At 40.3% G+C, this 15,513-nt stretch overlaps 2 protein-coding genes across 2 annotated transcripts; both read right to left on the bottom strand.

The window, feature by feature from the left end:
- Nucleotides 1–683: 683 nt before the first annotated feature.
- LOC132702203 (serine/threonine-protein kinase 10-like) lies at nt 684–2,507 on the bottom strand. The gene is made up of 2 exons (XM_060670704.1): nt 1,515–2,507; nt 684–1,182 (listed from the first exon to the last, which is right to left on the bottom strand). Exons 1-2 carry the CDS (start codon nt 2,441–2,443, stop codon nt 825–827), a joined length of 1,287 nt encoding a protein of 428 aa, XP_060526687.1. The 5' UTR covers nt 2,444–2,507; the 3' UTR covers nt 684–824.
- A 314-nt stretch (nt 2,508–2,821) lies between these two features.
- On the bottom strand, nt 2,822–15,216 carry LOC132701825 (rho guanine nucleotide exchange factor 2). Its single transcript, XM_060670045.1, has 5 exons — nt 14,992–15,216; nt 12,598–12,948; nt 9,659–10,690; nt 8,562–8,804; nt 2,822–7,166 (listed from the first exon to the last, which is right to left on the bottom strand). Exons 2-5 carry the CDS (start codon nt 12,871–12,873, stop codon nt 4,743–4,745), a joined length of 3,975 nt encoding a protein of 1,324 aa, XP_060526028.1. The 5' UTR covers nt 12,874–12,948; nt 14,992–15,216; the 3' UTR covers nt 2,822–4,742.
- Nucleotides 15,217–15,513: the final 297 nt, after the last annotated feature.

Raw genomic sequence — 15,513 nt, 5'->3', positions numbered from 1 at the left:
TAGTAGTTCACTTTTTGAACTATTCATTTTTGTTTTCTCCAAGTATATATACAATATAATATTTATTGCTAAAAATTACTTTTACATAAAAAAAATGTTTTTACAGTAAAGGGAGCAAATATATCACATTTCTTAACGGCAATGTTATTTAACAGTAATTGTTTATTGTATGTTCCGCATCGACATACACGTCGATTGACTAATTTTTATTTTTCTTATGTCTTGTTTATTTTGGGTATTCAGGGTAAAATGACTGTTTCGATAATTAGAAAATTAAATCTATAGAGTGTTGTCCAACCTTGTACACTTCAGCACGTTCGCGCACTTGCGTGCAGTACTGTCGATTGGCAGGGGACCGTTCTCGACCGCTGACTAAACGGGTACGGCTTTCGGTAATTTTCGAAAACAATAAAACACTCCACATTGCATCACGGTATAATTTTTTGATCCTGCGAGCCGGATTTTTTGGTTACGTCGTGAGAAAACTCGTTTTGTGTTGGATTTCGAAAATCACTGGAATTGAAGTCATGTTGCTCAAATGAAATGTTGATTAACTATGGATATCACAAAAATTGTTTTTACATAGTGATTCAATTTTTAAATTACTTCGGAGCTCTAGCATTGAAAATTATCAACTGGATGAAACCTCTGCTGGATTTAAATCGGAATTAAAAAAAGGATAGGAATGTAAATGACATTTATTTCCCTTTAGAATGTTAAATAATACACAAGACGTCCCATGAACAAAAAGTTTTGATTAGACGCATAAATAATTAAATAAGTTATCGTGAGGTGAGAGTGATGATTATCTACCGGCCCAATTTTTATTCAATGTTTTCGTTAATTCTTTCCATGGTTTCTACAGCCTTCTTCGTACAGGTCTGCTGTAATTCTCTCATCCTATCATATTGAAGTTTAAATCCCTTCTTCAGTTTTTCAGTTTCTTCTTCTATGTGTTTAATTTGCCCCAATACTTCTTCTAGTTTCAATTTGTTGTGGGCCTCCTTGTCTTGATATTGACTCTTTATTTTGACCTTGTCAACAGTATTTTTTGCCATCTCACTTTCCAATGTTTTCACAGTCCTTTGAAGTGTTTGCTCCAAGTTTTTTCGCTCATTTTGCAGCCTCTTGTCCAACACTTTCTGCGTATTTTCTTTGTTTTTTTGTTGATCCCATAAACACCTGATGACACACATTTAATGATGTTAAAAACACTTGAATTATCTTTGATACCTATTTAAAATAATGAGAAAACACAACTTCTGCTTATTAATAAGAATTTATAGTCTTTTTATATAGTGAGTTACCATTAAAAATAGTACACATACATGCTTTTTACAAAACTTCTGGATTCCTCCTGCATCGGTTTTTGCTTAGTCGAAATTGCTGACGTTTCGCCCAATCATCCGGTTGGCTTCTGCAGAGCTTGATTGAAACAATTTCCAGAAGTTTTGTAAAAAGCATTACAGTAGCCTGTGGAAGTTTCTTTGAAAAAAAAAAAAAAGTACACATACATGATTCGTTGTTTCAAATTTTCATTTTCCTGACGACAAACAACAACCCCGAAAACTCCATTTGTTATTGACAAGTCATTTAATTTATTGGACACCACCCTCAGAGGTCCTAGTGTATTTTTGCACTGCTGTAGTCCATCATGATGATCTTTAACTGCTGCTGTTTCGGTTATTTCTTCCATTTTCAACATTTCACGAATATTTATTAAATCTTTGTATTCTTGCACTGTCGTAATTTCATTCCTTAAATGATCTTCTTTCTCTTCGTAGTGTTGCAGGGTTGTTTCATTTTTAATAAAATCTTCATTTAGTTTTGTTAGTTGCATATTTTTCTCTTTACGTTCTTTTTCTAATTCCACTTTCTTAGGAATATTTTTTTTATATAAAACATCAACAGTATTGGATTTCTTACTTAGCTCTTGTGTTTCACGGACCAACAACCCTACCTGAGAAATTTTTTGCTGCTTCAATTCTTGGAAATCATTTAGTTCTTTTGTCTGGGTTTCCATCACTCTGCTAATTTCTATTCTGTTTTGGGCTATTGCGACAGGTACTTCCATGTATAACTCGGTATAAGTTAGAAAATGTATTATAAGCTTTATGAATTGCCTCGTTCTAAGGGGATTAAATTTGTACAGATCCCCAAGCTTAAGTTCGTCCATAGATGGAATTTCGCGTAGTTTCCAATACAAGTAGCTTTCTAACTCTAAATTCTGGGGATTTGGTGACAGATCGATGCCCGTAATGTGCGAAATTTTCTGCCTTATATTTTCGACGCAATCCGAGTAGAAAGTTAAAACAAACTCTCTAGTGGGCTTTTTCAACAGATCTGGAGTTATGGAATAATCCGGCCAGTATTGTTTAACCATGGCAATCGTCTCCTGTATATCTTGTTCCGCCTCCATGCGAATCTGTTGTTTCGGTAGCATTTTTATTGGAGTATATGTAGAATAACGGACGAACAATTTAAAAATTTTTAGGAAGCACGCTCAATATTCTTCTTCTACTTTTTAACAACGTTGGGCAAAAAAATTAAAGGTACTCGCCCATTGCCGGCATCCGCTCGTGAAATAAATCTTAGGACTATTTGACCATTGATAGAAATACAATTGCAACTATTCTTCTTTAAACACTTTAAGCTGTCCTCCTTTGTTAATTTAAATACCATAACACACTAATGATACGTTAATTAGATGGATCTGTTGCGTCATTGGTCGAGTGACGCCATACACGCAGAAAAAAAATTGTCAATTTTCCTCAGTATCCGTTACAGATCTTGAATTTTCCAACAGTAAACAACTCCCGTTTCATAATAAATATATTGATGCCATCTTACACAATATACATGAATTAACGCATTAAAAAACTATATAATTCATTCTACAGGAAAATAATAGAAAAAGTACAATGTAAAATTAAATTAAACTTAACGTAATATAATTTTAGAAATAGATGAATGTAGAGGCGTCCCTTCTCCGACAGTAGGAGTACGAGATTCGATGTAATCTCTATGTAGTAACTTCCGAGTAAACGGTAAAAACAAAAATTTTAACTAAACATATCTTTGTATTAAAAAAAAAAAGTGTAAATATTAAAAACGATTAAAATACAGCATGGTTTAAGAGACTCACTGGTAAGCGTGCTGCAAGAGCAGGAACACCTCGTACACGTGACGATGATAGGTTAAATATGCAACGTACATTCGAAAAGTTAACAGATCAAATGTTGATGTATCACAGTTAAATTCATTTACAGAAAAAAAAATGCTTTATATTTTTTATACAACAAACATCGTGTATCTTCAGTCTATAGTTTTTTCAGACGAAGCCCAAAATGAAGCCGCCCCCTGAGAGCTTGTCGCACTAGCCGTTCGGGCGGCCGTCGGCCACGCGTTTTCCTTTTACCAAAAATGAATAACGGCGGAAGACTTTCGAACGGAAAAAAATCCCGCCCCTTATTATATTTTTCCCGCGCGTGGCCGGCTCAATGAGACCTTATTAATATTTTTATAATAGCATATTTTACCACTACGCAAGTTTTATTATATCCACTTCAGAAGTTTTTAAAAATACTGTTGCTTTTTATTATCAACATTTAAAAAACGCTTTGAAAATAAATACCAACCGAAGTTAACGTTAATACCTTATCCTCTATAAACGAACAATAATTACGTTTGAGCGGAAAGTAAAATTTGGCAACACCGTACCATTGTCCGTCGGAAATTCGACAACGGCGAAGATAGTCGCCATACTTTATGAGCCCTGCGGACTGCACTCTATCGTTTCTTAGTTTTTTGACACTACACGACCCTTAGCGTAATATTATATTGTCAGAATCAACGACATTTAACCATAGCAGAGACCTATAATATTTTAAAAAAAAAGCTATCAACAGTTGTCAGTAACAAATGATAAGTAAAAAAGAAAATAGTTTTAGAAAGTGACAATACACGATTGATTGATGATTGAGCAATTTTGCGGGAGTCCCAATTTTTCTGTTTTTTAATTTTTAGAAACTACTTAACTGAGTTCGAGACTGTTTATCAATGGAGTACTATTCAATCACTACTTTGCAAGTATTAGAATTTGAAAAAAAACAATAATATTCTATTCAATTGACAGTATTAGCTAAAAACGTATTATTTATCTATGTCATGGTTAGAATTTGCAGAAAAAGAAAACGGAAGTTCAATGTTCTTTTAGTTTCAAAACAGCGTATCAGGCCACCCCCATGGTTTTAACGTCTTCGATTAAATTAGTCTAATTAGAGCCGGAACGCTAACCCGTACTTTGACGCATTAAACACTATTTTTTCGATCCTCCAGGGTGCCTTTTATTTTGATTTACCCTCATCGACCTTCAATTTTTCTTTAGGTAATTTTAAGGACAAAACTTTCTTTGTAGATTTTCGAAACGCCGGGCCTTCTTATAATAAAAATAAGTAAGATTTTCTGGAAAATACAAGTGCAAAATTTCTGAAAAACTTGCCTTGTTTTTAAGAAAATCTGAATTATTCCTCAAAAATTTGCCTCATTAAACTGGGACCCAGCACTTTCATACTTTGTACCATTAAACTCAAACAGATAGGGCAAATACGAGGGTTACATCGCACTCGGACAACTTTAACCTTGAAAAATGTCCTCGACTAACCGGCCCCTCTTGATTTAAAATGGAAACGCAATATGAGTTGCGCCTCGCCGATTCAGACGTGACACTGGTCCGGCATACCTCAGGGTCGCATTGGGTTCCGACCGCCCTCGCTCGCCTCGTCCTGGCTGAGTTTCATCGGTAAAATTTGCTGAGGACTATTCGGGTGGCTCCTCGAGCCGTCCCCGCCCACGCCGGAACTGAGCCTCGTCGCTAGCTTCAGCGGTATCTGTTGCTTGATGGGCAGCTGTTGCGACACCTTCTGCTGATTTTTCGTCGAAATCAAGTTCAGGGGCAGCTGCTGTTTCGGTTGGGCCACGCCCTTTCCCCATTTGGACTCTTTTCGTTTGTCAGCGACAACCGAAGCGGAGTGGGAAAGAGAGCTCGATGCTGTGCTCATATTGGACGGCGTGTCCGAAAACTGGGGCGAACCCTCCTTGGAAGAGTCCCGCGGCGATTCGTCGACCTGGTTAACTATCGGTATCGCGACGTTCGGCGATATCAGCAGCCCCTGGTTCGTCAACATCTCCATCTTCCTGTACAGCTGCTCCCGTTGATGCGTTATGTCCTTCTGTTCCGCCCTGACCTGCTCCTGCAGCTTCGCCAACTCTTGCCGCTTCTCCTCCAACTCTCTCAGCTCCCTCTCCCGGAGTGCGGCCCACGATGCCTTCTCGTCGCTCAACTTGTCCTGCAGATTCCTCAACTCCTCCAGCTGCTGATTGTGCCGGTACTGTTTGACGCCGTCCGTGCCGCTCTTCAGGCTCGTTATCTGCCCTTGCAGGTTCCCGTTGGTGGTCATCAATTGCGAAATGATGCACAGCAACGTGTAGACGTAGTGGCTGACCTGAATGGCGGCGTACTGTTGCTCGCGTCCCAAATACAACAGCGCGGGAGTCTCGTTGGTCTGCTGCGTTGCGGGATGCAAGTGGGCGGAGTCGACGTCCTGTTGCTCGGCGATGGGAGCGCCCGCGCCGCTCAGCAGCCGCCCCCCTGATATTTCGTAGTTCCGGAACGGCAACTTCTCTAGCAGATGCTTAATGTCGCCCGGTTTGAGGCCTTTGGTGTCGAGCGTCTTCTTGCCCAGCAGTTTCAAGGGCGGAGCGTTATTGTCGAACCCGCTAAACGTTTCTGCTCGTTTTGGCAGTATGGGAGAGACGTAGGCGTCACTGTGTCTCTCCCCGGCCGAGCTCACGCTTCGCGACAAATTCGTCCCAGTCGCGTAAAGGGAACTAACCAACTTGTTGACCTCCTGTACCGCGGTCAGCACCTCTTTCCACATCTGACCCGTGTCCGCTTGCTCGTTGACCAGGTGCCGGTACGAGGGCGGAGACGGCGGATCTAGCCCCGACGCCGCCAACAGTTTCAATTGCAATGCCATTTTCTCTTCCAAAAGGAGGGCCTGCTCAATGTCGTTCTGCCTGAGCAGCGCCACTAGCGATCGCATCTGGTTCTGCTTGTCTTCCAAGCTAATGCTCGCGTTGTCGTCGGTGTCCGGGCAGTGCTGGACCGCCTCCCTTATCGCGTGGATCCACGTCTGTTTGTCTTTAGGCTTGTGGACCTTGAGCTCGAACATTTCCGGATCAGTCGGGTTGGACGATATCAGATATATGCTGCGAGAGTCCTGCCCCGCCTTTTCTCTAACCAGCAGCTTTTGCAGCGAGAACACGCCCGCCTTGTTGTTGTCCGGCGTGAAGAACACGTACTTTTGTGAGTTTTCCTGCAGGAAGAACAACACGTCGGACATGATGATGACCGACACCAGTTGCATCTTGCCCCTGCCCTGCATTAGCATCGCGATGCCCTCGAACCTGAGTGACCTGTTGCCCTGCAAAATGTCCGACTTTTTGAACTTGTAACCCTTGTGGAACGTGTAGGATTTCGAGTCGATCCTGTGGTAGATCTCCAATTTCCTGTCCTCGCGCTCCTTCTGCGCGACCTGCGCATCCACCTCGACAAGGATCTCCTTGACAAGCCTCAGGGCTTTCTGCAAAACGTCCAACTCCTGCTGGTTCTCTTTGCACGTTTTAATCAGCGGCTCTATGAGCAGGGGATACTTGGTGAGGCGTTGGGTAACGAACAGGATGCATTCCGGGATGCCTTTCTTTTTCAACAGTGGATTCGTCTGGCAATGCTTAACGAACTCGCCGAATTGGGCGTCGCTTTGGATACACTCGCGGTATGTGTCGACGGCGTCGCGGTGCCGGCTACAAAACTCGCCATATGCGGATTTGAGCCTGACGGCGTTGAGGTCGGAAAATTCTTCGAGCAAGATGTCGGCTATGGACGAGACGACGGCGCTCTCGCGTTGCCTCTGCCTCAGTTTTGACAGAAAGCCGAGGTGAAGATCGGTGAGGTCGGACAGGCGCGGGAACATGCGTTCCAAGTTGGGTCCCAGATTGAAGTACTTTTGCAAACCGTCAACGAAGATCTTCTGCATAACCAGCAGGGTCATGCAGTGGTGCTTTTCGGTCAGGATGAACTCGTAGATGTGCTCCTGTCGTTTTACCTAGTAAAGAGGATCCGCTCAAAAGAACGTTCGGAAAATCGAGGGTTGGTTTCAAAATTTTGTCGATTTCTTGGTAGCACGGAAAAAAGGAGATAAATCGCAACGTCGAGAAGGCGTAACCAAGCGAGCAAGAATTAATCCAAACAAAATATATTCATATTTAGTAAAACTTGTTGAATTTTGTTACTTCATCATCCGCCATCTTCGTGAGAAAACAATACTGCAATTCCTAACTAAAATTTTTTTTCTATTTATTACTATTTGAAGTCTGGGAATTTAATACTGTTAAATGACTTTTGGGTCAAGTAAATTGGAACGAATTATTACCATCACTTAGTTACATTATTAATATATGTTATGATATCTTGAACCTTGATATCCCGGCTCTTGTGCTACAAAAGAAAGGTCCCAAACGCAAATTTGGTTTTGCCCTGCGCTGAAACAGCAGATAATTTAAAAAAAGGTGATTCCCAAAACATTTAGGAATACTGAATTGGGAAGCGGTTATTTAAGACACATAGAGAAATCTGACCTGAGTTTAACCAATAACACACCACAATATTGAAATTCTGTTCAAAGTAAAAGGGGGGAGGGCCACTCTTGAGGTTTTTCAATACTAATCAATATTAGATTAGACCTGAACTGCCTGATCTTTTTGCCGAATACTTTCAGTGGAGAAAAATGTTGCTCATAAATATCTTCATTTGTTTAACCATATTTGAGCACCTGATTTTGCAATTTCCCTCAAAACTATATATGAGAAAATGCTTAAGATGGACTTAAATCAGGGCCCTAGCACTGACGGAATTCCTCCCAGGGTTTTAAATGCTTGTAGTTTAATTGTCTTAAAGTTCAGTGTGACTTTGACAGACTTACTATGTGGAGTGAGTTCAATGTGATGAGATGAACATAGCAAAGTGGCACTCCATATGATTCAGTTTATCATTTGCTAGTCACATAGCTAGAATGAATAGCTTCCAGAGCGCTAAGTATGCTTAAGCATCAAGAATCAGAAGATTCCTAAATTAGTTTTATCGGCGCTTTAGGCGCACCAATGTTATTTCGTTCATCTCACCTTCATTTTTTGAATAGTTTTGTGGCTCTCTTGAAGTTTATAGTAATTTATTGATATATATATTGGTACTTCTGTTTTCGTTTAGTGTTTTAGTTGATTAGTTCTATTCTAGTAAAACTGGGTGGGGCACTTGGCAGTTGTTTTATATTAGATTTCGCATTTTCTCGGCATCAGTTTGTCAAAATACACCTAGATCCCACTCAATTGTCATGGACATACTAGTTAAAGAGAGGCTTCCACATATGTTTTAATTAATTTTTTTTTTTTCGTATTTTATAATGGAACAGTTATTTTTTTATACAGAACACCTGTTATGCTACCTCTTTCTGCTTCAGTTTCCTGGCGATTTCTTTGCCTACGTGGGTCGTCCACGAATCAGGTTCGTTATCGTAGAAACCGAGGCTCAGGTCGGGGCATAAATCGGCCGCCGTTACCGTCGTACCCGACAGAAACTCGAACTGCACGAGAGCGACGTCGTCAGCGAAATTGGCACCGTCGTGCTGCTGGTCGCCGTCCTTGTCGTCGCAAGCGTTCACCGCGAACCCCGATCCTCTCTTCGATGCCTGATAATAACATTAACAATTGTTTCATTTCTTTAAACGCAATATTTAGCCCAAATAAAGAAAAGAAATAAATGTTCGAGTTAAATTGCAGAAGATCAATGTATTGTAGTTTGCACCAAAACCGCTTGTCGCTAAGGTGGCAACAAATGACAATTAAAATTGTCATGCGTCACCATGACGGTTTTGGAATTTTCGTTTTGCATTTTGATCTTTTTTTAAATGTAATTTGATTCCATTTAACCTACAAATAAACACCATACCTACGACAAAATATAAAATTTCCTTCACTTATACATTCTTCGCCCATTCTCCCAGTTATTCTGAAAAAACTCCTGCAAGGAGTATATTGTTTTACTCATTAATATTTTTTTAGTGAGTTTTTATATAGTGCTTTCATTGGTAATAACTCTAATATTCTGGAAAGTGATTATAAATTTAATAGGCATTACATAGCTGCTTCTCATGTTACGAGTCGACCAATGCTGTAGAAGTTAAATTTTTCATTATATAAATGGCACATCCAAAACTTATAATGAAATCACAGCAAGTACCTTTAACTACCAGAAAAGGTCTCTACAGGCAAAGGCACTCTTTTTAAATGTTATTGTTATTCAAGTCCAACACTGTCGCCGACTTCGAGCCTATCGGACGGCTGGAGGACTGAATGGGATGCTTTTTTTTGAATTGATGTTGTTTTCGGATTAACCAACCATCAAGATACATTCTCAAAAATTCGGAAGATTGAGGTGTGCAGATTAAATTTCGTAGAGTTAGAGACAACTGACCATAACTAGTCCGCGTGAAATGTGCGGAAGGGTGGAATAGTGATGGAACGTCATCGGGGCATATTGTACCTGATGGTGCTTGGCCGACGTGAGCGGCACCGTGAAGCTCGCCAGCTTCGCCATGCTCTTCGCGTTCTTGATCTTCACGTTGACGCATTCGGAGATGGTGTCCTTGCACGCATTCTGGTGGACGGTGGTGCCGCACGGCTCGCAGTACAACGCGGGCTTACTGCTGAGCGCCTTGTTGCATACGTCGCACACGTGCGACGTGCCGTAACTCGCCGACACCCACTGGTGCGGAAACTTCTTGGTCTTTTCCTTTTTCTTGCGGAAAAACAAGCTGCCGCGCTTGCGCAACTTTTCCGGATGCGGGTCGTACGTCACGTTCTGCAGGTGCTCCTTGATGCGGATCTCGTAGTCGGTGTGGCTCGAACGGCGCCCGTCCTCTATGCCCCGCTCCATGCTGCTCGGTCTGCCAATCTGCAGGATCGGTTGCACGTCGTCGCCGGACGGTTTCAGTGCCAGGTCGCCGAACGGTATGATCGACGGCGTCGATACCGATTTCTGTAGCGGCCGTTGCGCCAAGAGGTGGAGCTGTTCCGAGTCGCGTTTCAACTTGACCTTGGCGAAATCGTGCAGGTCCGTTTCGTTGAGGGAGCGCGTGTTGCCGCCGCCCCTGCTTCGATGTCTGTCCGTGAGACGGGCGGCGCTGCCGTCGATGGTGTCCACCAGCGATGGGTCGTCCGCTATCGACTCCATCGAGCCCAATGAGACGCTCCGTTGCCGTTTCTGTTTCAACTTGATCAAGGTCGAGATGTCCTCGAACCCGGGCCAGGACTTTCGCCGTTGTACGTCCGCGGGGGCCCAGTCCTGCGCCCGACTCTCTTTCCTGCTGAGCGAGTGGGTGAGCGGCGACGAGCCCAACGACCCGACGAATGTGTCCGAGTCGTGCCCGGCGGCGTCGTTTAGCGCGGGACAGCTGGCGCTGAACCTGGACGACTGCGTCAGGGACGCGGACGCGTTCAGCGCGAAGACGGTAAAGTCGCGGGTCGTCGCCGATGTGTTCCTCATTAGTTGCACCGACTCGCGCAGCTCGTGCACCTGGAAAAGGAAACGTTCTTGTGTCCTTTGGTAATAATAATAACGCTTTATTGTCTAACAGACAGATTCTGTCCAATTACAAGACAATGTTTCAATACAGCACAGTTACAAGGAATTAGACTTAGATAAACATAACGACACGTAAAGAAGCGAGAAAATGGTAAAGAGTATTCACAACAATAATCACAACAAAATAATACAGAAAGTGTAATATGGTTGCAAAAAAAGAATTGAAGACAATTAGAAAATGTCCAAGTTCAAACCCTAGATACTAAAAGTATTATTCAACTAGATACTTGCATATTATGTATGACATGAAAAAAGGGTTCTATAACTGGAAATATAGACAGTATATAAAAAAACAACAAAATAATAAAAACCATAAAAACGAAAACAAAAACAAATCCCGCTCTGCACAGTGTCGCCTGCCCCACACAATTGATCTCGAGAAGGTACTTTCTATAGACACGTTTAAATAAGTTTAAGCATAATTCTTTCTGAACTCTATTGTACAGCTTACATATCCAGCGGTGGAGGCGATATATAGCCACGAAAACTCAAGCTAATTTTATTATAAAGGTACTGGTAAAACTTCTTCAATATTATATTGTGAAACAGAGTAACTGAATGGAATTTAGATCTACTTTCCATTGTTAGTCAGTTTGTTTCTTTAAGCTTATAGGAAACTCGACTAACTGACTGACGAGTGACTCAAAACCAATGAATCAGTCACTTAGTTTTTAATGATTTTGACGACAAATACGTCTGTTTGGATATACTGTTTTTAGATTGCCATATGCACTGTGCATCGTCTGATTAACATGCGGTTCAAAACGAAGATTAATATTGAAATCTAGTCCTTTCTACAAGTGTTGGAACATTTTATTACTTCATCTTGAATTTTTATGTGAAAAATATCTTGAATAGTGTCACACTGTTTAAAAATTGAACTGAGGTGGCTTTTACTTGATGAAAATCCATTTATCAAAATAAATAAGAACTAAAAGTTCAGATTTTCACGAAATTATATATTATGACATGACAATTGTTTCGACAACACCGTGTCTTTATTAAATGTTTGGACATTTGACAAAGACACGGTGTTGTCGAAACAATTGTCATGTCATAATATATAATTTCATGAAAATCTGAACTTTTAATTGTTATTTATTTTGATTTTCACACTGTTTACAAACAGAAGCCCAAGGATCGAACCTTGTGGAACACCAAACACTGTTACTGAGACAATTGAGTAATAGACTTGTTAGACTTCAAAAAACTAATAAAATGTAAAATTGCAATTAACAACTAAGACTTTAAAATAATCAAGAAGTATTAGGGCCGTCGCTTCACCTTTATCGGTGACTCTAATTATGTCATCTGTGACAATTAGTAATGGGGGTCGCACAACCAAGCCCATGTTTAAAACCAGACTGATTTATATATATTATGTTTTGCACTTCTCCGGGAATACTTTATCTAATAGACAGGAAGTAACAATATTAGTCAGAAAGGGTAGAATTCTAGCACAGCTCAAAGGGACCATATGCGAGATTGTTTATTTCTAACAAAAACTTTGTAACATTCTATTCATCAACTGTGTAAAATTTAAATAGCATTTTAAAATGTGTTTTACGATATCCAAGAGCAAGGAAGAATTTCGAGCTCAGCTGTTTATTTTATTAGGGAATTATTCCATTCAATAATTCAAAAGTTTTTAGTTGTTTGTCCGAGTTCCAATCTGCGTCACTCTTAGTCTGTTTAAAATTATAGAGAGCCTTATTTTTTAATTAAATAATAATATATTTTTTGTGCAATGGAGCTGAGAGGGATGCGAAAAGTCCGAACGCTGCGTCCCGACCAAAAATGACAGGAACGCGCCGCAGTTACTTAAGAAACTCGGGCACCTGCTGCAGGCTGTCCTCGAGGACGGCGTAAGTGCGCATGGCAGTTGTCGGCGAATACGACGTCAGACTTATGGTCGGCAACGCGTGGGACCCGCCCCTTTCGCCCGACCCCGACGTCACGTTATCGATCAGGGGCAGGTCGTCCCTCGTGGTCTGCACGTCGAGGAGCTGGTAATCGGTGACGACGTCCTCGTCGCTGTCGCTCTCACCCCCGCTCGCGCCGCACTCGTCCGACGACACGGGGATGAGCATTTCGGTCTCCGTCTGTTTCTCCATCCTCGTTTGTTACAAAGCGCAGCGCATGCTCGCGCAGAGGGTGGCGGGAAGTGCTGTATTGTCTATGCGGGTTGTCTGCGGAAAAAAAAAAACCGAAGGGGAAACGATTTATTTTTTTATATGCTAAAGTTCATGGCAATTTACAAAATGAAACAAACAATTACGATAGGTAACAAGCAGGTTAGAGAGGCAAAGGGAGAAGAATAACACTATCATTCAGTGCTGCCATATATATCAGTTTCTAAATGTAAATGCAACAAAACGCCCTCTTTGTGTGGTGACAACAAACTCACGTAGTAAGGAAGTAGCAAAAAGAAGTTCTCTCTCCTGTCTCCGATAATTGAACAACCCACGATTGTTCAAAACGTTGGCATTTTTACAAAAAATAAAAATAACGGAAAACTTAACGATATTCATCAAACATAAACAATTCATTAAACATAAAATAAAGTATTGACGTTTATGCAGTGTTTATCGAACAAATTTATGTTCTAATTATAAGATAAAAGAAACGAAAAATAATTTTCTTTCGTAAATCCAAAAAAAAAAAGTTATGAGACACAAAATTAATAAAATGAATATCCGTCAATAATTGACAACTATTTTTTTGTCGTTTGACATGTCTCTTAACAAAAGAGCTGTACATGAGTTTTCGGCATCAAGGATAATATTTATCAAATAAAAGTTCATATTCAACCCCTCTTAATTTGGAAACTTAAGCATTCAACTTGATCGGATATCAAAGGAAAAATAGTATATTATGCAACAAGTGCAAGTGTAAACGCCATTAATAAACGAGTGAGTTAAAAAGTTAATAAAACATGCTGCATACTATACTTTTTCTACGACCGTTAGTTTTTGGGTACATTTTCGCAAAACAACACGAATACATTCATTGACATGACAGGCAGAATTAACAAATGTCAAAATTCAAAGCGTGGAAATATCTAAGAAAACATCCGATTGCTCCCAAACCCGTGCGGTAAAATCCCGGAAAAGAAACTGACGTGGTAAAGTGACGCTTCCCTTCCCGCACGCTAGATCGGTACGTAATGAGGTATGAGGTAGACGGGAGTAATTTTTAAAATATTGTTACATAATATACAAACATGCTAAGTCACCGCTAAACTCACCGATCAATTGGGTTTAGATCACAGAGGCACGGCGGTTCGAAAACTCTTAACAAGTCCTTTTTAAACATTGGTATTGAATATCTCATTACCGTTATAGAGGATTTTTTTTCATACAATGACTATTAGGGAATTAACTATCTTCACCGCTCACTATCGAGTGAAAAACTCCCATCCCGTTACTTAAAAACTTTCAATCAGTGTATTAAATCGTTTTTTTAACAAGTTCCACACACTAGGATCGAAAAATTCACAGGTTAAACAAAACAGATTAAGTGTATGTTGAAACGTGAAATTTTACCAAATTGTTACCAAGTGATTCACAAAAACACCTACCTAATTAATTCATTGATAAGTGATTTAACAGTTGCGAAACCTTTTACTAGGGGCAATTTACATCATTAATTTCGACATCAAATGAACTTATAATAAACAAAACTCAATTTAAATAACCTCTAGTGCGATTCTAATCGATTGATGAACATATAACTGATTCGCAAGTTCTTATAAACAAAATAAATTATATTACAAGCGAGTATATAAAAAGGATGGCAACACAATACCAATTCAATCCGTTTTAAGTTGTTTGTCCAAAAAACGATTTAAAGTTTTTTTCATACTACGAAGAATTTTAATATCCCATATATCTAAAATTGGCCATGATCTAATATTCCTAGTTTGATACGCTAAAATAACGCAATTAGTTGGATCCTTTATCACTAACAAGCTAATTAAGCGGTTTCGAAGGTAATTATTCATTTAGCGTTTCAAATACCGTTTTGCCTGTTGCCCTACATGAAGTTATGGTATTCAGGCTAAGTGGCAGAATGGACACTTCTATGACTTAGTTGCCAGTGCACGGGCTAAATTCTCACATGATATACACAAAAACGCACCCGAAACATTCAATACCACTAGTTTAGCGAAGAAAACTCTTCTTGCCACTATATCAAGCGTAACAGGAAAAACAGAAACACAAAATTCTAACCTCACAAACTGGGTGTCATCTTTATTACGGGCTGCATTCCTTATTTTTTCGGCAACTGTAGTCGTGGCATGGCTTTCGGAGTACGCAAGAGGCGACACTTTCCTTTCGACGTGATTTTTACAATTTATAACAGTGATTAACAACAAAAAAAACACCAATATTTATAGGGGTGTCACCCATCACAGACAAAAAATTATTCCTAATTTTTGTGGCACTGGTTCCCGATCGTCGCGAGCGTCTCATCAGAGTATTCGACATCAACATCTAGTGACTAGAAGCCGAACCAACTAAAAACGAAAACTTTCTCTTCTTCATCTTTATCTGACAAGCCACTTGTCCAATAAAAAGAAAAAATCTTCTTCGTTGGTCCTGCACCACTCGTCCTACAGTCTTATGCGTTTTTTATTCCAGTGATTTTTGCCTTGAATATATGTATGGATGAAGAAGCATAGGATTTGGCTTTGAGGTTGGTTCGTTTTTGTTCGTTTGCCTGTTTAGTAGCAGAAGAATTGCGTTGATTTT

Source organism: Cylas formicarius, unplaced genomic scaffold (genome assembly GCF_029955315.1).
Source record: "Cylas formicarius isolate icCylForm1 unplaced genomic scaffold, icCylForm1.1 PGA_scaffold_5__7_contigs__length_24384050, whole genome shotgun sequence".
Lineage (NCBI taxonomy): Eukaryota > Metazoa > Arthropoda > Insecta > Coleoptera > Brentidae > Cylas > Cylas formicarius.
The sequence above is the reverse complement of the archived record's forward strand: the minus strand, read 5'-3'. Positions and strand labels throughout refer to the sequence as shown.